The sequence below is a fragment of the Eutrigla gurnardus genome (genome assembly GCF_963514095.1).
Source record: "Eutrigla gurnardus genome assembly, chromosome: 2".
NCBI lineage: Eukaryota > Metazoa > Chordata > Actinopteri > Perciformes > Triglidae > Eutrigla > Eutrigla gurnardus.
The window spans coordinates 8,000,250-8,025,134 of NC_139916.1; the positions used below are offsets into that span (position 1 = coordinate 8,000,250).

A 24,885-nucleotide genomic window follows, 5' to 3' on the forward strand; every position below is an offset into this window, starting at 1 on the left:
GATTATGCCGAGGCTATGCTCACTTTTAGAGTTTTGTTTTTGTTTTTCACTTGAAAGGAGATAACTACAGGAGGAGATTATTCATAGAGAATTTGTCTCTAAACCATTCTGGTTATCGCCGTCGTCTATCTTGTATTCACATAAGGTTCCCTATCTCAGACACATCCTTCGGTAAATGCCTTGAATCGCATGGCTCCTTTAACTTGGCAACCCCTTTGGGATGAACAGGAAAGTGCATTAAGCAGAGATGCCGCACCATTCTCAGAAAAATGCAAATTGGGAAGTTGTTAGTTATTTGATGTTGCTGCACGATCCCCCCCGCCCCCGAAACATCCCTCCACTCCAGTGTTGGTGGTTGAATCGCATGCAGTCCCGGGGACAGGCAGGGTTGTTTATATGCAGGCCTGGAGCAGCAAAGACAGCACAGAGACAGATGCATGTCAGAGATAGCAGATCCCATCTAAGGCAGATGCCTCTTATCGCAGGCCTGTTTGCATAATTAGGCCTTTTGATATTCACCCCCTCTGACTGACAAAAAGTATAATTGCAGTATCAACTACGACAAAAGGTAGGCACAAAATAAACAAGTCAACATAAATAGGGAGAAAAGACGCGGTGTTATTTTTGTCCTGTGGGAAAAAAAGAGGGAGGAAAAACACCATTTTAAACTAAATCTGCTGTCAGTCACAGTCAACTGGTGTGACTCGGTGCTCAGAGGCTGGTCCTGTGAATGCCTGCAAAACACAGAGCGTGAGGCCTGATTGTAATTATGCTGGAACTAATATGCTTTTCAAAATGAGCCATTATGAGCTAATGCTGCACTGCCAAAGCCCTGTCTGTTTTCCCCCCTCTGTCTTGGATAGTTTGCAAAGGTATGGCTGATATTGAGGCCATGGGTTATGATATCAGAGACAGTCTAACTAGAACGAGCACTACTTAACTTCAGGTTAATGTTGTTCCAGGTGAACCTGAGATGAGGGATAAAAAAAACGCTGAAAGAGATGTTCTTTAGGGAAACCTGCAATTTCTGATTACTACATTATTGCTTTTGTTTATTTTTATTTCATACCTTAGATTTGCAAAACGTCAGTGTTGTTGCTGTTTGATTTTTGTTATTTTCTTTGTTTTCACGGTGGGTTTTGATGGATTTTTGTCCCCGTTATTGAAAGGTCTGCACATCTGGGTCGGAGTATAGATATTTAGCCATTTTTGTATTTTATTTTTCAAGCTTAATCGCCTTTTCTAATTCATACAAAGACCCAGTTTTAAGGATTATATAAAATATAAAGTGAAATAATATATTATTTAACTATCATATCATAGATTTTTGCTCCTACTGTTAAATGTAGTGCTTTGTGTTGGATATTTACTCAATGCCAGGGTTTTTTCCACTCAAAGAATCGGATGCAAACATGTAGCCAACATTTTTCAATCACCTCGTAGACGTGAAGTTTATTGCTGTTGTTATGTATCATAAATCTGTAACCTTACAAATCACTCGGCTAATTGCTGGCATTGAGTGGACAGCTGTCTGTTTAATCAGCGTTACCTCAGCGTCTCGGGGGTCGAGGTGGAGGAGTCCGAGGGAGAAAAAAGAGAAGGAGGTGTGGGGGGGGCGATTAGGGGAGGGAGGGGTGATGATGAGGATCCCATCTGCCTGTAGTCTGAAGAGTGAGTCTGTCTGTGGGGTCAGCAGAGGAGCATCGGGGGGAAAGAGCTGGCTTTAAACCTCGTAGCGACCTTAAAACTATTAACTAGCAGCACAAGCCCTCAGAGAACTCTTAAAAAAGTCTGGAGACATTAGGACGACTTTGGTGATTGTCTTTCGACATTATTTAGTGTGGTTAAACCGTACACAAAAGGTTCTCAATTCACAATTCTGAGCACTAATAAAGCAGCAAACTGTTTGCTATGTAAAGATATAGCGGATAATTGAGTCACTGTCTGTGTGCGTGTTTTAATCCGAGCTTGGCGTTGTGTACGTAGACATTTAGTGCATCAGTGTCTCGGTGTTGTCTCCCTACTGGCCAGTAAACACTGTTAACACTGTTAGTCCTGCCAGCCCTGTCACTGTTTTAACTGTTGGTGCGGTGAGCACTGTTAGCCGCTAGCTGCCGACTCAGCTGGCGCCATGTTGACATCTGCGTGGAGGCAATCCATCTGCTCTGAATTTTGAATCTCACAGTAAATACATTGATTGTTATGCAAGCGTTGTTGGTTTAAGTTTTCTAGAACAACAACATGTTTGCTGTTTTATCCATTATATCCAAAATAGTCCCATAACTAGGACTAATACTGCAGGGATTGATCATCTCCTTTTCCTGCATTAAAACCACGTCTTCCACAACTCATGGCATTCATTAAAATTTAGGTAAAGGTAGCTTTTACTCAAACCTTACCAAGTGTTATTTCTAGTCTTAATCAAGCACTTAGCCTACCTAGCAAATGCAATGTCTAAACCTGATTAATTCCTATTCATAATAGGCACAATCTTAAATCAATATTGGGGGGGAAAACCCTCCGAGGGCCCCTGGAGCCCAGAACACGGCAGTAATCATGCCCACTGGATGGCACATAATTAGATTCTAATTGGATGATAAGTAATGAGACAAGGCATGAGTGGTTTATCAATATCCCCATGAACCTGTGAATGGAATTACCACCATCATATTATAGCGAGGTCTAATCAGAATGTACCTTTTTGTGCCGAGCGGACCATTAAGGAATTGACCTTGACAGCCCTGCAGGGATTTTGTTGGCTGAGTCCTGTTTTGTCTGTGATTGTTAACATTGGGACATGAAAGGGAAAATTAGATTTTAAGAAAACAGACATGAATTCAAGTTTGTTTGTAAGTCTCTTTGGACGGACTATTGTAACACCACCGTTTGTTAACCAGAAACCAGTGTGGTTCGTACACCAGCCGTGTGTTTTAATGTATTTTCTATCTTCCCGTCGGCATAAAGATGAGTTTTACGTTCAAACCCCAATCCCTTTTGCACGCGGTGTGCCATTCTCCATTTCCCCTTGCTCATTACAGGCAAGGCAGGCAGACTGTTGACCTTGTGCTTGTGGTTCATGTAGAGGAGCAGATGTGTTGGCTCTGTAGGGCTTAATGGAGAGCAGCAGTACAAGCTATTGTCTGTCGAGGTGTATCAGTCAATAGCCTGATAGCATGCTAACACAGATCGCCACGTCGGTTTACTTGCAGAAGAATTACGTCTGTGAAAGCCTCTCAAACAAAGGAGGGGAGGAAAGAAAATAATTTGAGGAGAGGACTTCAGTGTCTTTCTCCGAGCCCCCTCGAGGATGTGTCTTCTCCGGCCCCCACGTCTCCCCGTAGGACACAGAGGTGACTTTGGAAAGTGATACGCAGACTGCCGGGGCTGGTCTCAAGTGTCGTCATGGCGAGTTAACGGGCAAATGGATACACGCATCCTCATGAAAACCAACAAAAGGATATGTGGTGTATGTACATATTCAACTTTGTATGTTCAAGGGTGTTCTGCGGCGGAGTGAGCCCGCGCTTCAAGAATCAATCTTTATTAAAAAGGATAAGACTGAAGAATTGATTTAATGAATGCGGCCTCATGTCCTGCAGCCACATGTAATCCGCAGAGAATCATTGAGCACGAGCTCAGGGGGACAAAAATGTTCGTCGAAGACTCATAGAGTGGCCTGTAATGATAGTCTCCATATAATCCCATAATTCCTTGTTTAATTAAACTCTGGAGCTGGCCTTGAGACTCCGCCAGCTCTGTTGCTCTTTTGTTCTCACAGTTGTTATTTGGAGGCTAGGTTTGAGTATTCTTTTGTCCACTTATGTTGAAAGATTGGACTGGAGTGAGCTATAAGCAGCGATCGAAGCTGTTAAACAACGAATTAGACGGTCGGAAGTCCAGACATTCAGGTGGACGTTATAGTTTTCATGTGAGCTGAATAGCGAAGGGCCTCCGTCAGAGGCATCTCTTCATACACCCTCTTCTTCAATATCTCTCTTTATTTCCCCTCTCCCACACTTTCTGGACTGTGCATGATGCAATCCAACTAGGCCCGGAGCAACACTGGCACATCACGCCGCCTTGTCAATGTCTCAATGAGGAAATTATGAAAATATGAATTTTATGACATGAAATGAAAAGGGCCATGTAGTTTGAATAGACATGCAGAGGAGGTGAAAATGATGCAATTTTCTAAATTCAGTTATAATGGTAATGTGCAATGGTAATGCGTATTTGCTGTCAGAAAATTTCCCTGTCGGCCCGGATTGTACAGCTTTGTGCTGTATCTATGTTCCTCGAGCGAAAATTCAGCTTAGTTGAATGCCTAAAAAGTAATGTAAAATATGTTCTAATTCATTTAATGACAGCAGATGGAAACACATGGGACTGAATGGTTTCGGTGTGATATTGTGTTCTATTTTATACACTTTGGCTGAGCTGTGTATGAGCTGTGTGCCCTGGGCCAATGAGGGAGAAAAGCAGGGTGAGGAGCAGCAAGGTGGCCTGTGCAGATTAACCCCTCTACCCACAGACACCCCTTGCTCCCCCTCAGCCCTCTGCCTTCACAGCCTCTGGGGGCCCCTCACAGAGGCAGGATTGTGTATCAGGGCCTCCTCTATATTAAATAAATATCCTCAGATTAAGATAATATTCTCCCAGTTGTATATTCAGAGTGGAGTAGCTGTCACTTGAATCCTCTGTGTTGCCAGTCCAGCTCTCCGGAGCAACAAAAGAGGCTTCAAAATGCAGATAATGCTGTTAGAGTTCCCGTCTTGATCAGTTGCAGCTCAGATTTGATGCTGTTCCCTCCGAAACACCCTCCGGTTTAATTCACACAGAAGTTAACACTCCTTAACTTGATTTCATTCCATGATCACACAGATGGCCCCTTTGTGTTGCTCTTTTCACCTCAGGTAACCGCACAGACGAAGGCTCGGATGTGGATTCGGAGCCCGACTTGCCCCTGAAGAGGAAGCAGAGACGCAGTCGCACCACCTTCACCGCCGAGCAGCTGGAGGAGCTGGAGAAGGCTTTCGAAAGGACACATTACCCGGACATCTACACCAGGGAGGAGCTGGCTCAGAGGACGAAACTCACAGAGGCCAGAGTACAGGTACAGAGACCAAGCGTCTGCATGTCAATACACCCAAACCATCAAAACATATGTATACATACAGAGGTATGAGGCATTTGATTCGTCCAGGTTTTTATGCTCCTCCCGTAATGCAAATGCAAGGAAGTTGCATGTTTAAGAACATCATGAATGTGTCCAACCAAAAGAACACACTGTGAACTGTTGGGACTTCCCAACAAAAAGTGTGCATCACCCTAAATAACATAACGTTGTGTCTGGAAAGATAAATACCTACCACTTACTGGAGACTCTAATGCTCCCCCGTCTTCACACCTCAGACCCGGCAGCCTGTGTGACAGGCCGGGTGCCCTGCAGTTGCATGTAAGATTGAAGGAAGATGTGTACAGTAGAGTTATAGCAGCAGCTGTTCTTCCAGAGAGACGGAGAGAGAGGGAGGGGGGAAAAAAAGAGGAGAGGAGAGAAAGGGAACGCATTCCTGATGGATTTCTCATTTCGGCCTTTGGCCAGGATCTCATCCCATCACTTTCAAGCTCGCCGCTGCTTGTAAAACCTCCACATATCACCCAGGGTTCCTCATCCTCTCCAGGGACCCCATGCCCCGACAACAACATTAATCAATCAGCCGCTAGTAAAAAAAAAAAAAGAAGGGGGTCTGGGGCACCCCTCTCCTCTTACCACAGTCATTCACACTCCCTCTGAACCCTCCCAAGTCCTCACCGCATGCTAACTGTTCATCACACTACAAACATGGAGTTGAGGTAACTAATTCCACACATGTCTTTGTCCATCTTGAAACCCCCCAACAAGCAAGGATGTCCTATATGTCTGAGTGTTTAATGCCTCACTCAAGGGAGGACATTTATCTCATGGCTGTTAAAATGCAATACATTAGTTTTTCTTTTAGAGTTTATTTTGCAAATTTGTAATTTTTTTAAAAACGTGGTCTAACATATTCTGATAATAAATATCTAGAAAGTAAATTTTGCATTTTGTAGATTGAGTTTTAACCATCACAATATGATTTATGACTTTAATAATACGTTTTAAAGCTCGTAGTAAAAGCCACGTACATCAAAGTCATCAAGGAGGAAAGTAACAGCTCAGGTTTGAAAATAAAATCTTGTGTTTGCACCTGTGTATTTCTGGAGCCTGACAAAAATATCCAGCATGAAAGCAGGGAGAAAGAGAGAAGATGGAGTGACTGCTGCGTGTTTGCTGTTAGATAATGGACTTAAATGATGTCATGTGAAAACCTGAGGAATTTGAGTCATGGCTATAATTTCTTAATGCAGTTTTCCTCATAATCTAATTTTTAAAGGCTTGAAAGGCTTTTGAAAGTCTCTAAAGGTCAACCTAAACTTAATTTTCTGAGGAGGTTATGAAAAAAAGTGTCTCTGGCAGCCAAAATAAATAATGCCTAAAGTCGTGCTGCAGTTTGGTGAAATAAGACTGAACTATAACAACAAGTCTCATAGTTTTCTAGTAGCATAAATCACAAAGGGGTCATTATTCTTCAAGTTTTTTCAAACAGATGGAATACCACACAAACATTAACTCCCAAGCATTTTTATTAGGAATTAGATACTAAAGATATCTGGAAGACTTATGTTTGAATGTGAATTATCTGGTGTGTGTGAGGGTTGTTTGCATCACAGCATTTTGAAAATGTCCACCAGCTGGGCTTTCACATAAGTGCCCAAAAGGCCCGTCACAGGGCAGGAGAGAGGAGACCCTTTGGCCTGAGAGCAAAGCTTCTCCAGCACAGCTGCAATGACGCATCTTCCAGATGTTGTCCGCAGACAAACTGGTGTTTGGGGCTGAGAGAGAAAGTATTGGCAGGTGGTGTCACTGATCCCACAGACTCGTATTTTAACTGGCATTTGTGTCCGTGGTCATGCTTCACTGTTACCCCAGCGGTCATTAAACAGGGTGGTAATGTGCAAAGCAAATTATTTTCAGCTTGGATTCGTAGGTAAAGTCTACTTGCTGCACCGGTGTTGTAAATTCAACTTCTCTTAGATGTGATGAGTGTTTGGCTTTAGTGCTGACTCGCGACCTAAACTCCTAAAATGAGCCAACTCCCTTGTGTCTGCCCTCATCTGCCATTTTAAGACCCTTCTCACCATCTTTATCAGCCCCGCTGCCCCCTCTCAGCGCAGCTACCGGCGCTCCTCCACCACCACGAGCCCCGCAAACGCTTTTATCGCCCCAACTGACAAATTGTGGGATATGATCCGTATCTCTCGTCGGTTAGTTCCAGGCCGTCTCAGTGAGAGGCGATACTGCCGAGTCCACCTTCAGCGTGCGCTCCCAGCTGAGCTCCCACTTTCCATCTGATAACCCCTCAGTTTTTAAACGGGAGCGGGCGGCAGAGCCTGTTAGAGAAGGGGGCATCGCTTGTGTCCGTTCCCTCTGCAGAGAGGACCAGGTGGGGGGAAGGGGTGCAGGCAATAGGCTGTAAATCAGCGCTCTCAGATGCAGCAAATTACATTCTCCTCTATTTAGACTGAAGTTTTTAAGAGAGCGACTTCTGAGTCTGGGCTCAGACTCATCATCTCAGCACGCCGCCTCCGGCTCGCTTTACCGATTCTGTCACATAGATCCTCTTTCATTACCAATAAACATTCCACATGTAGCTATTACACTTAGTGGAATCTAATAAGGTACGAGCATCTTTTTTCTTTTTCTTTTTTACGAAGCGTGGAAAATCAATTGGGTAAAAAGTTTCTCTCTTTATCTGTGGCTTGTGCGACGGAATGAGCGCAGAGCAAAAAGACGTATGACTGTGTAGCTTTACGGCACGGACCAGTAAAGGCAAATTCCCAACAAGTTTTGACTGAAAATATAATCCCATCAGGAGGTATCGGGAGGTACTACACAGTTTCCCTGATTGTTATAATATCAGTGGAGTACCAGCGGCAAGAGAGGAGATCACAATGGAGCTGAGCGGTGACAACCAAACCCAACAGGCAACTGTATTCCCGCCAGTATGGGTTTATGTTTCATAAAAGGAATAAATAGGATTTGTGTAGATTGTAGGGGAGAAATTGTTGCAATGCATCAGTGTGAATGTTCTAACAGTTTTTTTATTATTAGAATTTAAATGACTTTGGTACAGTGCTTCTGTACTCCTGATACTTATCAAGCTAATCCCACTCTCCTCTCAAATTCACACTCCTAGCTACTTTAATTAGCATAGTGCCAGTCTGGAAGGCAAGCAGGGAGAGAATCAGAGAGAGAGGGGGGGGGAGAAGAGGGGAAGCAGAGAGGAGGAGGAGGAGGAGGAGGGGGGTATTGCGTGGTATGAGAGAGAAGAGGATTTGTATGTTGAGGCTGCTTGCATCACCCCTCTGTGTTTTTGTGGATATGAAGTCAGCAGCACATTTTGTTTTGTCATTATCTCGGCTCGTTATTCATCTACCAAATGTTGCAAATTGGCTCCTGAAAGGCGTCACACACATTCAGCGCTTGTCTTTTGACAAAATAATTCATGGAGGATCGTCTGAACGGCGAATTCTGAAATAAGAGTGATCCTATTTACCAGAGACAACGGTGAGAGATTTCCACCGCGATGCAGTGTCAGACGTTTACGATGTTTGTTCGCGCGTTTTTTATCACCGATCAGCATTCTGTCGTCTGAGAGTGAACGGAAGATTAAAAGGCAAATAAATCACCAAACTAGGAACTGAAACTGAAGGTTTATCTGATTGTTTGAGGTTTGCAACTAGACCCCTCTTCTTCCTCAACAACCTTCACCCTCCTCCAACCGTGCCTCCCTCCAAGCCTTTCCTCTTTTCTCACACAAGCAGGGCTAAGCTTGACTTCGGTAAGACGGGTTGCTGCTCTTCCATCCTCCAAAACCTTCGCCATAACCCGAGATGCGGCGCAGACCTATCCAAGCGTATACTGGATGCAGGGGGAAACCTTTTAGTCCGTGAAAAGGAAACAGGAGTGAGCCACGTGAATTCGGCGGCACACTTGTAGGTAGATAGGAGCAGACATGGAGGAGCACTGCGACTGTCTGTACTGCAGAGAATTAAACCGGATTGTGGGAGAGCAGAAGGAGGATCTGTGGTCCAAGGTGACTTTGTGATCAGGTTCCAAAGCGCCAGCCTCAAATCCTCAGCTCCAGGCTGTGTGTCGGCCCATGTGAGAGCGATTGTGTGCATACGTGTGCATGTGTGTGATAGCGTACGGGGCGTACTTGTGTACATGTTTATCTCCGTCCGTGCTGAGAGCTACACAACCGTCAGCAGCAGCGTGGCCATATATCCAAGTGGACACGTTGCACACGGACTCCATAGAGATGCAGCTTGTTTGGTAGTTTCGGTAAGTTTGGTGTGAAGGAAGCGTAAGCAACACATGCAAATCCATTTTTAAACATTAGCATTAACAACGATTGGATTGTAATGTGAAATCTTTTTGTTTTTGCGAAATTTTGATGCAGCGGCGACAAAAAATGAATCTCTGTGTTTACTGGACACATTAGCAAAGTTGGGAGTGAGAGAAGGAACGCCGAGCGGTAAAAACAAAAAGCGGACGTCAACGTTTAAGTGTTTTGTGTCTGCCGTGATGGAACACCTCCTCCCTAAGCTCGGCTGACAACGGGGAAAGGAAGTGAAAGTGAACATAAAAGAGGGGTGGGGTGAGTGGATGAGGTCGGAGGTGAAGTGGCACCGCGGGGTGGGGTGATGGAGAGTGTGTGGAAGAAAGGGGTGTGCCCCCCCCCTCCCCTGGGCCAGGCAGCTGTTTGTCTGGCCCAGTAGGAGCTTAGTTCAGACCTTGGACCACGCTCCACTACATCCCAATAGCAGAAACGTTACTGGAGCCACTCACCACATTTGTTTTGGACGAGCTGATTGACTGATTCAGTCTTTAGAAGCAATCAGGCTTGAGATAAAGATTCCGTGTTGGTTGCGTGTTTGACTGTTTCCCCCCACAGTCATCGCCTGTTGCGTACCATTTTCTTTCTAGCGAGCGATCACGACTAAACCGAGCTGTGGGCAAAAAAAAAAAAAAAAAAAAAAATCACCTCGTCTTTGCAGAGGCAGCAACTGTGTGGGAAAAGAAGCACATTCAAATTAAGATCTCCGTTGGGCTCAGATCCCTTGTAGGCCTATACGAGTTTATATGTATGTTTGTGTGTACAAAAAGAGGCAGCCCCCGAAAAGCAGCGAGTATGTCGCTGTGTAAGTCCCCTTGAAAGTGTCCCTCTTTAAGACCTGTTTAAAAGGGACGCCCCCTCTTTGTGTCCACTGTTCTCCGTGGCGTATGGAGGGGCTTTTGTCCCCCGCTTTCATGTGCTCTCACAATGGCCCGGGCCGTTTGAAACACAACAGTAGATGAACTGCGCTGACAGTGTATTAAACTCTGATGAATTGCCTGTGCGAGGCATAGATCAATGTCCTTCAACCCTTAGCACACAGTGAAGCCCGGCCCTTGTCTTGGTTAAATGGAACAGGTTGCTGGCTCTTTTCAAAAGGGCCTGATTATATTCATGTTTTGTTGAAGCAGAAGCCTTTTTAAAATGTGTAAATCTTTGTGGTTCAAAAGAGTCCTATTTTTCCCCTTTTTCATTCAGGGAGTTGACATTGTGTGTCTGCGCCTTGGTCCTGCTCATTTTGTGAGAAGTTTGCTATTTTGGAGCCTAAGAACTCTTTGACTTTAAAAGTTAAAACCGGTTTCTTTCTCTTTACACTGACTTTTTACGCTCTTAAAAACAACCACGTTAACACAGCGGCGGCAGCATGACTTTTATTGTTTTCTCCACGTCTGCCGAGAAGTGATGGCCTCTCTTAAAGCATCCAGTAGCTTCACAAACATACTCGAGGTGTGTGATGTTGAGGCTAGTGGCCTACCTCTGACCTTTAAATGACTTCTCCCCTCTGAAGGGGGCTTAGAGCAGGCTGTTTATACAGATCACAGCTTCAGCCACTTAAGAACAACAGGGACGGACCACTGAGCCTGTATGGCAGCTCCCACAGGGATGCTCTCGACTACCACCAGCACCACCACTCACGCTAACTGGCAGATTAATCACAGGTGGCAGCGGAGTGGACCGCCAATCGGCTGCAGACAAACGACTCTCGGCACAAACGGAAACGGAGAAAATAAAGAGAAAACAACTTGAAACCTGCAGGAGCTCAACGTGCAAACTTAGAAAATAGGCAAATAATTTGAATTAAAGTGAGTGTTCTTCTCTTCAGGTGTGGTTCAGCAACAGGCGAGCTCGGTGGCGTAAACAGGCCGGCGCCAACCAGCTAGCCGCCTTCAACCACCTGCTACCGGGAGGATTCCCACCCACAGGGATGCCAAGTTTACCCACATACCAACTCCAGGAGTCCGGCTACCCCGGCACCACACTATCGCAGGGTAAGACCAGCACATTTCTGCTTCCCGGAAACATACAGTATGTTCTCTGCATTTAATCGAATTTGGGCAAAGATTGCATTACTCCTATTAATTTTGTGGTATGCCATTTGTATTTTATGTGCATGTGAAAAACATTATCAATTACATACGAGCCATGCAGCACGTAGTTATGTTTACAATCGCATCTTTGTCGCAGCGAAACGGGAACAAGCGTTCTCTTCACTCAGCCTGTGCATAAAGACACATTACTCTACCGGAATTAATTTGAAGAAGAACATTTAATGTATGACTTATGACTTAATGTGCTTTGAGGAAGCTGTTTTCTTATTTTTCTCTCTCTGACCTGTTGTCTGTTGTTTCTTGGTGCCAGAGGGCAGCACATTGCACAGACCCCAACCCCTGCCTCCGTCCTCCATGCACCAGGGAGGCCTGACCGCTGACGGCAGCTCTGCTTACGGCCTCTCATCCAATCGCCACGGCTTCTCCAGCTACTCCGATACCTTCATGAGCCCCTCAGCATCCGGCAACCACATGAACGCCGTCGGCAACGGGCTCTCCCCACAGGTCAGTCCAACAAGTTTCACCTCCACAGTATAAACGGTGTTCTCACGTACAGGTAGTGTTAACATTCATCAGCCTAGCTCCCCCCTCCTGCTCCTCCTCCTCCTCCTCTCACTGTTCTGAGTTTTTAATTGTATTTCGCTGAAATTAAAATTCCGAAACAGCATGTTCAACAAAATAACTGCCAGTGTGGGCTTTTATGTTCGCCTTCCAAAGCCTGGGATTTATTTTAGCTACTCTAAATTGCTACATTTGTAAAACAATTGGATTAACATCAACAAATTAAAATTCATCTTGATAGTACCGCAAGTACTCAAGCTGCTCCAAACAGCGATTTCCGACTTTCCTGGGACATCTAAATCCTTGTGCAGCACAGTGAGAACACATGCAGATGAAATAATTAGCTAAAGCTTATAAATGTAGACCCATAATCTTCTTCACGTAATTGTCTGCAGCTGGAAGACTCCGTAGCTGCGTAGCCATTTTTTCTCCGTCTCTTTGCTGCATGATTTCCAGGCAGCTCTTCGTACGGAGCGACAGAAGCAATGTGCTCTCGTCTTGTGAGGTTTTCCTGGTAGGGTTTTCCTGCTGGCTACTTCACATGTGTCATGATAAAGGACATTACCCAGCCTACTTAGGTTTCTGGGTTTCCTAATTGCGGTTTAAATCCCTCAAATATCTCCCCTACCCATTCTCCTCCGTGCCGTATTAATGTGTGACACGGTGTGTTCAGGTTTGTTTGCTCCCCCTCCTGAAAAGCGCTGGATTTCACATGTTAACCTCTTTGGACACCTCCATTAATGAGCGTTTAAATGCGACTATGGTACGGGGTTGAGCTTTAAGTAGCTCAGAATGAAAAAAAAATGATTTGTATTGATGCAAATCGTGTGTACGGAGTGAATTATACACAATTACCCATCAATACTGGCCAGTCTTGCCCACCCTCGCCAACAAGATGTGGTTAACAGGCAGAAAATAAGATTGAAATGGTGTGTAAAGAGTTGAAAATGAATTTCAATGCTGCATTTGTCCACAATTACCCCGTCGTTCACACGTGTTTTATTGGGAGTTTTTTTTTTTTTTTTTTTTTTTTTCTTCTTCCTCAAATATTTCTCAAAGAAGATTGGAAACATTCTTGGTATTACCCTCTTTCTTCAGAGAAGAAAGAATTAAGGATTTTGTGACAAAAAAGAGATTTTCTCTCCTGCTGGAGCGACGGAGGATAACATGGAGGCTCACAGCGTGTTTGATTGTTAATCGTGGCACAGGGGCTTTAACTGCTAATGCTCTCACTGCAAACCTGCAGAAAAACACCAGGAACATGGAGCCTTTTTTTCATTAATGGCTCTCTCTAATACTGGCATGGGGTGCACTGTCGCTTTCTCTCCCTCTCTTCACAGGCATTTAAGAATGTGTTGGGATATTAAACATTTCCTGTCATAGTGAGGATTAGGACAGCAGCCTTTGGGCAACAGTACAGCATGGATTTTCACTATTCAATTACTCCATCAAGTGGGTTTGATTAAAGTCTTTAAAAAAAACACCTGAAAATGCATTTTTATCTTTTTAATTCGTTTACTTATTTAGAAGTTATATTATGGATTTTAATTTTTTTAGAGGGGCAAATGCATGTGGGGTTAGATGTGTTGATGTTCACACCATGTTTGCACGACACAGAATTGAAATGTATTGAATGCATGCAGAATGCTGTGTGGCATTCCTATCAGTCTCTCAGCATGGAGATGAATGTTCCCACTGACAGCAGAATCAGAGTTCACTCTGTGGTGCAGCGTCCTGCTGGGAAGGCCAGCCTCTCTCTCTCTCTCTCTCTCTCTCTCTCTCTCTCTCTCTCTCTCTCTCTCTCTCTCTCTCTCTCTCTTTTTCCTTCTCCATGTCAGATATTGTCTTATCTTTGCATTTAAACAAAAATCAGTTTCAGCTTTGGGAAATTCTCACAGTATATTTGTTTGTTTTCATTTCTCCAGCACGTTTTTCCTCCCATGTAGTGCAAAAAAAAAAAAAGCAGCACAAAGAAACTCTATCGAGGTGGAAATGAGAATTTGATATTGTAAGTTACAGACAGCATCTGTTTGCAGGAGATATGCTTGTGCATTGGTATGTGCAAGCTATTTCTTCAAGTGTCTGGCATTGATGGCCTAGCGGTGGCTGTAAAGATTGACAAAAATTCTCTGATTCCCAGTAAATGGGCTGCGGCGGCGTGGTGCCAAGTCTGTAATGGAATCCTGCGACGTTCAGCAGTCCCGACAGGAGCTCGCGTCCATCCCAATTCCATAACCTATCCCGACAGCACATATTTTCCCATTACTGGCGGCTGGAAAAGCCGTCCGCGCTCAAACTGCTTGCCGTCATTGTGGGATATACAACGTGTTTGCCCGGGTTGAGGGAGGCAATATATTAGGGGTGCTGAGAGTGAAGCTGTGCATGGCTGGGCAAAAAGGTATGAAACCAGAAGTGTGTTTTGTTGTTGGTCTTGTTTCATTTAGTGGCACAGCAGGTGTTGGAAAGAAGGCAAGGGCACGCAGGACAGGCATTCCAGTATGAAAAATACTCTTTATCCTTCCCTCAAGTTTTAAGCTCATGTCTGCTTTATTGTGGTCTTTTCAGCTTATATTCCATTTGAAAATCGCCTTTGTCTCGTCCTCACATTGCCACCACGATGCTTCAAATTAGAAAATGCCTACAATAACCACAAAACAACGGGACGAGCAGCCTTCCTGTAACCGAAGAGGGCGTTCCTTGACAGCCAACAGTCATCTATTAAGAATAGTGTATGTAAACCCTGGTGGTGTGAAACTCCAGAGAGCCTTTTAGATTCTTTTCAAATGCTTGTTTGAAGCGGTGTTCATGTGGCATGCGTTTGTGGGGAGACATTTGGGCTGAAATCCTCATTATTGCATGACAGGGACACCTGCTGGGAGAGGAAAGAAAACAACTGTGCTGACTGGAGAGCCGGAGCTGTGCAAGGGGGAGCTCAGTGGCACAACTTGGGTTTCAATCCTTCAGAGACATTAGGGAATAATACGGATCAAAAGGCATTTCTTCTGCAGAGTAGAGGTAGAGATGCTGCGTGCTTTTCAGTGGTTTTACATGGCGACGTGATCGGAAGAGCGGCGAGTCAAAGGTGTGATGGATGGAGATTTCATTTCTGTTTTAATAAAGGAAGTTTGCAAAGTTTAGTGAGGAACTTTTTTTTTTTCTGTTTAGCAGTTTTATGGAAGTGTTTTGGAATGACAAGGATGTGTGTGTGTGTGTGTGTGTGTGTATCTGAGGAGGGCCTTTGGGCTGTGTGAGTGGGCCGGGCCTCCCACACACACACACACACACACACACACACACACACGTACACGGGATCAGAGGAAGAGCGGCTCTCACCCCTGCCTCCCTTTGATCTGTGTCCCCAGGCCTGCCTGCCTGCCCCGCGCGGCGCTGCACCGTACCACGCACGCTGACACCATGCTCACCAGCGACTCCCCACAACTGTCTGAGAGAGATAAGCCAGGGGAGACTCCAAACTGTGCTGCTGCTCTTCCATTAGCTAGCGCAGACGCTTCTTTTAAAAACGGGATGAATTATTTTTAAGAAGCGAGCTCTGCCGTTGCCAAAAAAAAAAAAAAAAAAAATGGAGAGGGGAAAATGTACGGAACAATCTGGAGCTCTGGCTTCATTCCGCCTCCCTCCCTGACTTCTAACAAGACATTCTGCACCTGAATACCAATGAGAGGGGGAGATTCATGTAGTCCCCCACATTATTAAAACTTGGGCATTAAGCCTCTCACCGGGCACTGTGTCAGCTGGCAGGCTCCACTGACAACAAATCAAAGCGGATGAGCACATAGCCTGCATTCATAGCTCAGCCACTCGCAGAGCAAGAGGGGGAATACATACTGGTTAATTAGAACTCCCATTAAAACAAATACTGTTTCAATTTGGCAAGTATAAAAAAAGATGTAAGAGGCTTTCAGAAAAAAGAGACCTGCTGTTGGCAGCTGCCAAGAAAATCCAGGGACTGTAAATCATATCCACTGGCTATACTGTTTCTGCACAGATTATTAATGTTTGCTGTTGTTTTTTGCAACACTTTTGAACTCTGAGGAAAGATTCTGTGTCTGTGACACCAGAGATGTACCTCGGCGGCCGGCGCAGCTTCATTTTTCTGTACGGCGGCGTGTCTCCGTCTATTTCCGCGGCTGGCAGAGACTCGTGCGTAATGCGCGGTCTGTAGTTTTTTAATATAAAGTGTGACATAGTTCTGAACTCAAAGCTTTACTATACAGAACCAAAGAGCACATGGTGGTGAGAGTTCTCATTCGCCATGCTGCCGTACACCTGAGCCATTTGTTGCTCGCTCCATCTCTTACGTCTCCCCGAGCACCCGAAGTGAAGACATTTTTCTTTCCCATTCCAAAATATTTTTGGTTGGAGCTTTATGTATTCATAATCTATTTTTCACCTACCAACCTTCCCTCCATTTGGCTTTTTGTCATTGCATGAAGCCTTGCCAGTAGTGCTTTGCTCTCTCTCTCTCTCCCCACCTTCCTCTCCTGCTCCAACTCTCTCCCCTGGAGAGGCAGCTCTTCTCCCTACGCCCAGATGAAAGGCTATGGTGGACAATAAAAATGCTATTTAAATGCAAGGGTGTTTGTGTGCGGGTGAGAGATATTTCCTGCTGAAAGTGAGCTGCTGCATCCTGATAAATAGTAAATATAAGGGAATGTGATTTACATTTATCTTGCAGAGGCAGCCAATATGAATTTCAGTAAATCCTAGAAGATGGGGATTTAAGGAGGAAAATGACTGAGACTGATTCACATGCTGTGTCCCACGCAGTTGAAATGCCTATAAGGTGGAGAGTGATACTGCCTTTATTAAAGTATAGGCACAGACATCGATCCTATCTAAAATACCTATTACACACGGACATGCACTGTGTCACATGCTGATCCGCCGCAATTCCAGCCTCATACATACACAATGTGAAGGTGACTTGTATTGAAATAATAATGATGATGATAATGAGGATAATAATAATGATAATGATGATAATAATAATAATAATAAAAAAATAATAATAATGAGAATGAGAATGATAATAATCATAATAATAATAATAATAATAATAATAATAATAATAATAATAATAATAATAGAGTGCAGTAGCCCACTGGGCAGGTGAAGTGTCTGCAGGACATGTGCTGGGTGACCATTTCTCCGGGGTCAAGGGTCAGGGTGCAGTGGGATATGGGACGGCCGGGGGAAGAAGGAGGGCCGTTCTGCTGTGAACCTGTCCTACTAGCCGGAGGTCTCGGGTTGTTGTCTAGCAGCATGTGGTTCCTCTTAGTTCCAGATGCCACTCTGACAGGTGCATCGCTGTGATTGATACTCTCTCTGACTCTTTCTCTCTCTCTCACGTTTTCTCATTCTGTCCATCCTTCCCCCCCTGGTCTGCATGTCCCTCGTTGTTTTCCTGGACCCTGCTTCGCTGTGGACCACGCGTTGCTGGTGACCCCTTCACAAAGTTGATCTAACACTCACAGTTTGCTTAGCCTTTGCAAAAAAAAGAAGAAGAAAAAAAGAAAAAGGGCTTGAAATATGAGGAACTATTGCCAACATGGTTCATTGCACGTGTCTCCTCCTCTCCCCTCCTCTCTTCCTCCTGACAATGAGAGGAGAATATGGGAAGTGGTCGGGTCCTCAGCTGGTTGTCTCACGCGGCAGCTCTCCCCTCTCAGTCTCCAGCTGAGAGCTATTTCACTATTTATTTACATGTAATTATGGCTATGAGGTGCAGATATTAACACTGTCAAGAACAATTTGACCTGACATTTTTCACGAGACCTGGCCCCTGCTGCTTTTAGCAAACAACCCCCACCCTCCTCCTCCTCTTCTGCCTCCCCCCTTTTCTCCTTCACTCCCTCGATCCGCCTCGCTTTCCTTCTGCAGCAGCTCCCTCACACACACACACACACACACACACACACACACACACACACACACACACACACACACACACACACACAGAGGCCTTGCCTCACTGAAACCACTCTCCTGGAATCAGAAAATCTGCCGTTTAATTTAGAAGAGGCGTTGGTGCAAGGTGCGGAGAGCTGAAGTCTGTGTGTGTGTGTGTGTGTGCGTGTATGAATGTGTGTGTGTGTGTGTGTGTGTGTGCATGCTTTGAAGGGGCCTCTCTTGTTCCCAGTGGCTGAATCCGTCCCATAGTTACTCAAGCATATCACTAGCAGAGAATAGAGGATTGCTCCCCACACGTTCTCCAATTGCAGTCCAATAGACGGCATATTAACCTCTGGTTAGCGTGGGGGCCAAGTTTATAGCTTATACTGTGGGATGTTTAGGAGGGGGGGGGGGGGGGGGGGGGGCTTTCCTCCTGCTTGAGCAGCTGTGCTTTCTTGAACACTAAAACTAGCATGAGCTAAAGTGGGCAGGAGAGGATTTAGCTTAATGAAAATGTGCAAGGAGGGGGGGAGAATAGGCATGTACATCCCTAAAATAAATACTCCTTTTCCACTTGTTTCAGCTTCCTTTGTATGCATGAACAGCTTCACGGGACAGAGACACAGGAGCAAGATGGCTAACATGTTGTGAGGAGTGACAGCTTGTTCCAGTGCCCACTAATCGTCCTCATCTGTGCCTGACTTGTCAGTGCCCAGATTCTGTCAGTGCCAATCAGCCAATTAATTGAACACAATTAGCCCCCCACCCCCCCCATACGGACCGCATTCTTCAAAGGCTCATTTCTCTCCCTCCAGCACCCTCCACCCCCCTTCCTCCCGTGCTACCTCTCATTCTGTCTCTTCATCCTATGGCGCTGGTGGAAGACACTTTTCAGTTTTTATTAATGTGCCGCGGCCAATTAACACAGTGGCATGCAAGGCCAGAGCCCGTCATCTGCTGCCTGCCACCGTCCCGGCTGTCTGCTGCGGCCCCGCGCCACCCCTCGCGCCACCTCCACCGTGACCAAAACGCTTTAATTCAATTTATGCAATCACTGTTATTTTTAAATAGTCATTTTGTCTGCTCAGATGAGGGGCCTTACTGCCCGCTGGGCTGGCCCTCTCATGTGAGGGATGGGGGGAAGGGTGGGACGTCGTGGGAGCAGGAGTCGACTGACTTTGGGGGTCCCTGATATTTTAATTTCTTGCATTTGTTTCTTCGTGTTTGTTTTGTTTCAGATTTTCAGATTTTTTTTACAATTATTTGGATGAATTAAAATAAAGTTATTTATATATATATATATATATATATATATATATATATATATATATATATATATATATATAGTTCTGTTCACAAAGTCAGACACTAATCACATCCTCAGGACTGGCCTTCAAATATTGATCTGAATTTCAGTGTCATCACTATGGATCTTTCATCGCTCTCTGCTGAGGCGGGTATCAGCCGGCCTGATCTGCTAAGGTGCAAGATGCTATTCTGCAGCGCTCAGATAACTTACAGACATTTGGAGTGCTCATTTTCCCCCCGTCTGCCCCGATGACCTCTGCCTAACTTAAAGGTACATCTTGGGGGCATTTTGATTTGGGCAGAACAGAGTGCTATCGGTGACAGAGGAACTAATCCAGTCTTGCGCAGATTAAGAGTATTTGTGGAGCGGGGTGTGTTGGCGCTGGCGCCGGGAATGGAACAGAAGGGGCTCCTATCAGCTCTCTAGGCAGGCGAGCCCTCAGGCCACCGCAGTCCTACAGCAGTCTTTGTACTTCCCAAAGCCTCCACTTTCCTCTCACTCACTCGATATCACTTTCTCTTCCCCTCTTCTGCCCCTCTCGCCCTCTTTCTATCGGCTATCATATTTTCTCCGTTTCCTTTTTCACATTTGTGCATTTATGTTGTTTTCGTTCACGTGTCCACTTATTACCGTCAAGCTGCTACAACGTCATGACAATATGCTGCACATAAATCATTCACATTTAAATAATGTCCACTAAGTAAGAACTAAATTGGCTAAACAACTTTTAATGAAAAATGGGGTTGTTGCAGCACGTCTGCACTCCTCTGCTGACTTTCCCCCCTTCTTTTTGTTTTGCTTCTTTTCTTGTATCACTCCCAGTGTTTCTCTCCGCTCCGTCTCTGTCACATTGTTTTATTCTGGCAAAAAAAATCCAACAAAGAACATCTCGTCAAACATTCACGCAGACAAAAAAAAAAAATGTAATTTGACTGTTGAAGAAATTAGGGAGGTATGAAAGGGCCTCTTTTTGTGTTTTCAAGTGCGCTATTTATTTATCTGAAAGGATGCACATTGTATCAATTTACACTCCCCCCCCCATTCACTTCGCCACAGGCTCGAGGGCTCAGAAGTTGAGAGAATTAATTACTTTTTTATTATTATTTATAAAGTAATCTATCTGTAGAGAGGGAGCAGAAAACGGAGAGGGTGAGCAGAGGGGGTGAGGGAGGCAGGGAAGGCCCTGGAGCATTGTCCTTTAAACTAGGTCCTGGCTCGCATTATCTCCCAAACCAGCACTCACACAACGTCAAACAACAAACGAACTCTGGGCTGCTGAGGACGCCGTATGCAGGGAAAAGAGAGGGAGGTGGGAGGGGAGGGGGGGAGGAAGTCTTCGCTGCAAGAGTGTAAAGAGTATGTTAGGAAAAATGATGTAGATATTCTTTCTCACCTCTAAAAATGTTACACTAATTCAGAGTCTCGTTTAATGCACCTGTGTGTTTACTGAGAGGTGTAATTCAACACTTCCTGATGCATTCCCATTCAGTGAAACCACATTGCATTAGTCCATCCAGCTGTGTGCATGTTGTATACACAAATTGAACCAAAAGTATTTTATTCCACTCCGTGAGGTAATTCACTGGCCAGCAGGAATACTACACTTTGTGCCAGAATGTAATATCTGTGAAGTTTGGGGGGGTTTTTTTTACACGGCATGTAGCAACAAAAACACGTTAAAGTGTCCGTGTTTTTACAAGCTTGTGTGATTAAGTATCATTGAACAACCTGAATGTGAAGTAAGAAAAACTGTGCATTAAAATTGACCATGGAAAACCTAAAATACCGTAGATGTGCGTGGAAGGAAACTACTTTGCTGAGACGCTGAAGTGACACCAACACAGTCCAGCATGACGATTGATAGATACGATCATCTATATCTGTACCTTCTGTTATATCGGTGTGAACACCAGCTAATGTGAGTCCAGAAGAGCGTACCTTCTCCCCTCTAGTAAAACTCACATCACGGAGACAGAATCCTCTTCAGGCTGAAGCTACGTCCTCACAGATGACAACACTTGTTAGACTCTTAAGTGGACGAACCATCCTAATTCGCTAAAATAGGAAAAAACGTGATAAGGAGTCATTTTCTTTTGAAGAACTTTTATGAGCATGAATAATATTCGGCCCAATTGTTGGCCATTCTATTTCACGAGGAAGCGATGTAATCAAGCTTCAATTAAGCAACGACTAAAATGGACTCATGCCCTCCAGCCGTCTCTCTCAGGACACTTAACGAGCTCCGCCGCCTTCACGCTCAGCCATCACAACCCATCGGGACACATCCTCCTCTCATCCTCCTCAGAGTGTGCAGCTCGGCTCCATATGGGGAAGGAGCATCACATGTGTCCGGCATGAAGAAGGCCATGAATCTCCCTCTTATGGATACATGTCACATGCCTTGTCCGCAGACCACAGATGTGGAGGGGGACGGAGGGTGGGGGGGTGGGGGTTTCCATACTGATAGAATTAACATGTGGAAATGACTAACCAGCCTTTATGTTTCTGGTGGGCTCCGAGTGCTCCGTATTTCCTGGGAGGCCTTTTTCTGTAGATATGATTCATTTGCAGAATATGGTTATTTTCCCTCTGCGGGATATTCCTGCCCCGGTGCATCATTTGTGGAGTGTTTGGCTTGCCCCTGCGTTGCCTTTATGTTGGCCGTGCAATGCATGCAAACATACATCTGCCTGTGCATCACCCCTGTGTAACCACCTCCATGATGGGCTAATTGGTTTAGCAGCCAAGGGGCCAAAGGCCAGTGCAGCATAGCAAAACTCAACATGAACCTGATGTTGAAGGGAAGGCTTCCCTGCTATAGGAGGGAAGCATGTGTGGGACAATTCCCTCTTTTTTTTTACCCCCCCCCCCCCCCCCCCCCACACGCTACACAGCCACACAAACACGCTTTCCTTTTTCACTTAACGAAACTCGCAGCATATAAAAACTAAATTCTTCACATGTTCTGGGCCGCTGTGCTTCACTCTGGGCTAGCAGCACCAGAGGTAATCTCCTCCATTTTACCATATTTTGAGACCTTCTTCTGACGAATGTCACAGACTATTACATTAATCTAGAATATTGAATTGGAGGCTTTTATGCACGATGAATTATATACACACACTGTGATATTGAGGCGAGCCTCAACCTGCAGTATCAGCGGGCCCCTCAGTATGGTTTGTGGAAGCCTACTTTGTGTGGTGATCTGAAGGGATCATTTACCAGTTCCAACTCCATTACTATTCATGAGATGAGTAGGCTAGGGGCGAGGGATTAGGGACTCCCTTGGTGCTTGTTGTGCTGTAGGCTCGGGCTCAGGCCTCAGGCTCCGGGACAGGGGCTGTCTGGCACGGATGGTGGGTTTATTATCACCCTGGGACCCTTCTGTCCCACAGCAGAACACTTACTGGCAGTGCCAGCTAATGGAAACAGTCTCTCTTGTTCCCTTTCTCCTTTTTTTAACCTCATCACCCTCCTTGTATCCTTTCCCCTGCTCTTTAAAAAAAAAAAAAAAAGTTTCTCCCTTTCCCCATTTTAAAGTTGAAATGGTTGTATTTCTATTGGCATCTTTACTGTGAAGTGCTAGGATATATTATATTATATTTTCAGGGGGAAAAACTCTGTCAATGCTTTGATCCTCAATTTTCCAAATTTCTAACATCCTCTGTCCCCCCTCCTCCCCCCCAGGTGATGAGCATCCTGAGTAACCCCAGCGCCGTCCCCTCCCAGACCCAGCACGACTTTTCCATTTCCCCCCTGCACGGCAGCCTGGAGAGCTCCAACCCCATCTCAGCCAGCTGTAGCCAGCGCTCCGACTCCATAAAGGACAGCCTGGCCTCCTCCCAGTCATACTGCCCCCCCACCTACAGCGCCACAAGCTACAGCGTGGACCCCGTCACCGCAGGCTACCAGTACAGCCAGTACGGCCAGAGTGAGTAAAACCTCTATCTACATACTGTTTGTTTGTCTCTTCATCTGTCCGAGTGAGTCATTCCTTTACATCCTCTTAGGTTGACTACATTTAAAAAAAAAAAAAGCCTATGAAGTGATGCCCAACTCCCAGGCAAGAGAGCCTCCTGACCTTTGCACCCTGGTTGGTGGAGGCAGACACGTGCTCTTGATAAAGACCCCCCTCGCACCGCCACAAACACCGCCGCCATTCTCCCAGAGAGCTGCCTTAGTCACACCCCACTCCACTTGGATGGGAAAGAGGAGAGGGCTACTTCAAAGAACGGCACACCCTCAGGGGCCACAGTGTCCTCTTGCCCACCTCTCCCTCGTTCTCTTTTCTCCACACACACACACACTCACACACACACACACACACCCTCAGGGCAGGAAAGAGTTTGCTTTATTAGATTAGCATAATTGACTGATGCTGTCACAGCCATTCATAAGAGGTAAAAAGAAGCACACTTCCCCAACAAGCCAGCCGGCCAGCACCAGCTAGCCCACATTTGTTTGTATTTATATGCACCTTCTAGTCGTCATCCGCTGCATTGTGCGGCCTCTTGTTGTTTTTCGTCGCCGCGCTGTGTGAGCGCGTGCCAACCCTTCACGTTTTTTTTTATGCGCGCGCGTACCAGTGTTTGTTGTCAGCGAGCGAGGAAAACTGATGGCAGTGCGGATGTGAGCTGATGTGAGGTTAATTAAGATGGTGATTGAGCACAGTAGATGGGTAATGAATGGAGGGGAGAGAAGAGAGCTGCTGTCTGAGCAGGAAAATGATCGGCCATGTGGAGTGTGGAGGGCATGAAATCAGAGATGCCAAGTGTAATGAAGACTGGCACACAGAACACACACGGGGACCCGGCTGAGTGACAGCACGGAGACTTCACCAGGATGCACGCGCTCCGTGCCAGCAGCATGCCAACCTCAGACAAGGCACGGGGAAAGGGCTGCTTTTTATTATTATCTTCCACTCTCTCTAGCTGCGAATTGTTTTTCCTTTGACTCACTCGCTTCTGCCATAACTTACTTCAGCCTAAATCAGAGGAATGTGATTAAATATCGTTTGTGTCTGACGTCTGCTTTTTGTCTCTGCAGCTGCTGTGGACTACCTGGCTAAGAACGTGAGCTTGTCCACCCAGCGGAGGATGAAACTTGGAGACCACTCAGCCGTGCTGGGACTGCTGCAGGTGGAGACGGGACAGGCCTACTAAAGCCTCCCCCCCCCTCCGCCCCGGGACACACCCTGCACCGCCCTCCACCCCCCCTCCAACCCCCCACCTCCTCCATGCTCCATCAGGTCTGGACTCCAAGTCCAGCTCGCCTCTCTGCTGCTTGCTCTGCAGCCCGGGCCATGACATCAGCGTCATCACAGACTGTGAACCAGAGACAGTGACGCTTCGGGGGGATTGAACTCAACTTTTCATTGTGAACCACCAGGCGGCTCTGCACCCTCCCCTTCTGAATATTCCTTGTACTCCCTCCCCAGCCCCAAAGCCCCGTTTCATTTTCGCTCAGAAGGCCAGACAGAACCCCGACTCCACCCGAGGACAGTCAAACCGCCGTGGCCCCGAGTTCCTGTTTGTCACGGCTGCAGTCCAGCACACATTTAGAGCCATCAACAACA

At 45.7% G+C, this 24,885-nt stretch overlaps 1 protein-coding gene across 2 annotated transcripts in view; it reads left to right on the forward strand.

Moving 5' to 3' along the window:
• pax7a (paired box 7a) overlaps positions 1–24,510 on the forward strand; it is a gene marked incomplete at its 3' end in the record, with an annotated part of 39,880 nt that extends 15,370 nt beyond the window's left edge. Inside the window, exons 5-9 of one of the 2 annotated variants that reach the window (XM_084035838.1) lie at positions 4,914–5,113; positions 11,302–11,467; positions 11,838–12,031; positions 22,998–23,241; positions 24,357–24,510. In XM_084035838.1, coding sequence (XP_083891964.1) covers positions 4,914–5,113; positions 11,302–11,467; positions 11,838–12,031; positions 22,998–23,241; positions 24,357–24,472 — 920 coding nt within the window. Of the gene's footprint in view, positions 1–4,913; positions 5,114–11,301; positions 11,468–11,837; positions 12,032–22,997; positions 23,250–24,356 lie in introns of those variants that run through there. The other variant, XM_084035839.1, reaches the window with a different exon arrangement.
• Between the last annotated feature and the right edge of the window lie 375 nt (positions 24,511–24,885).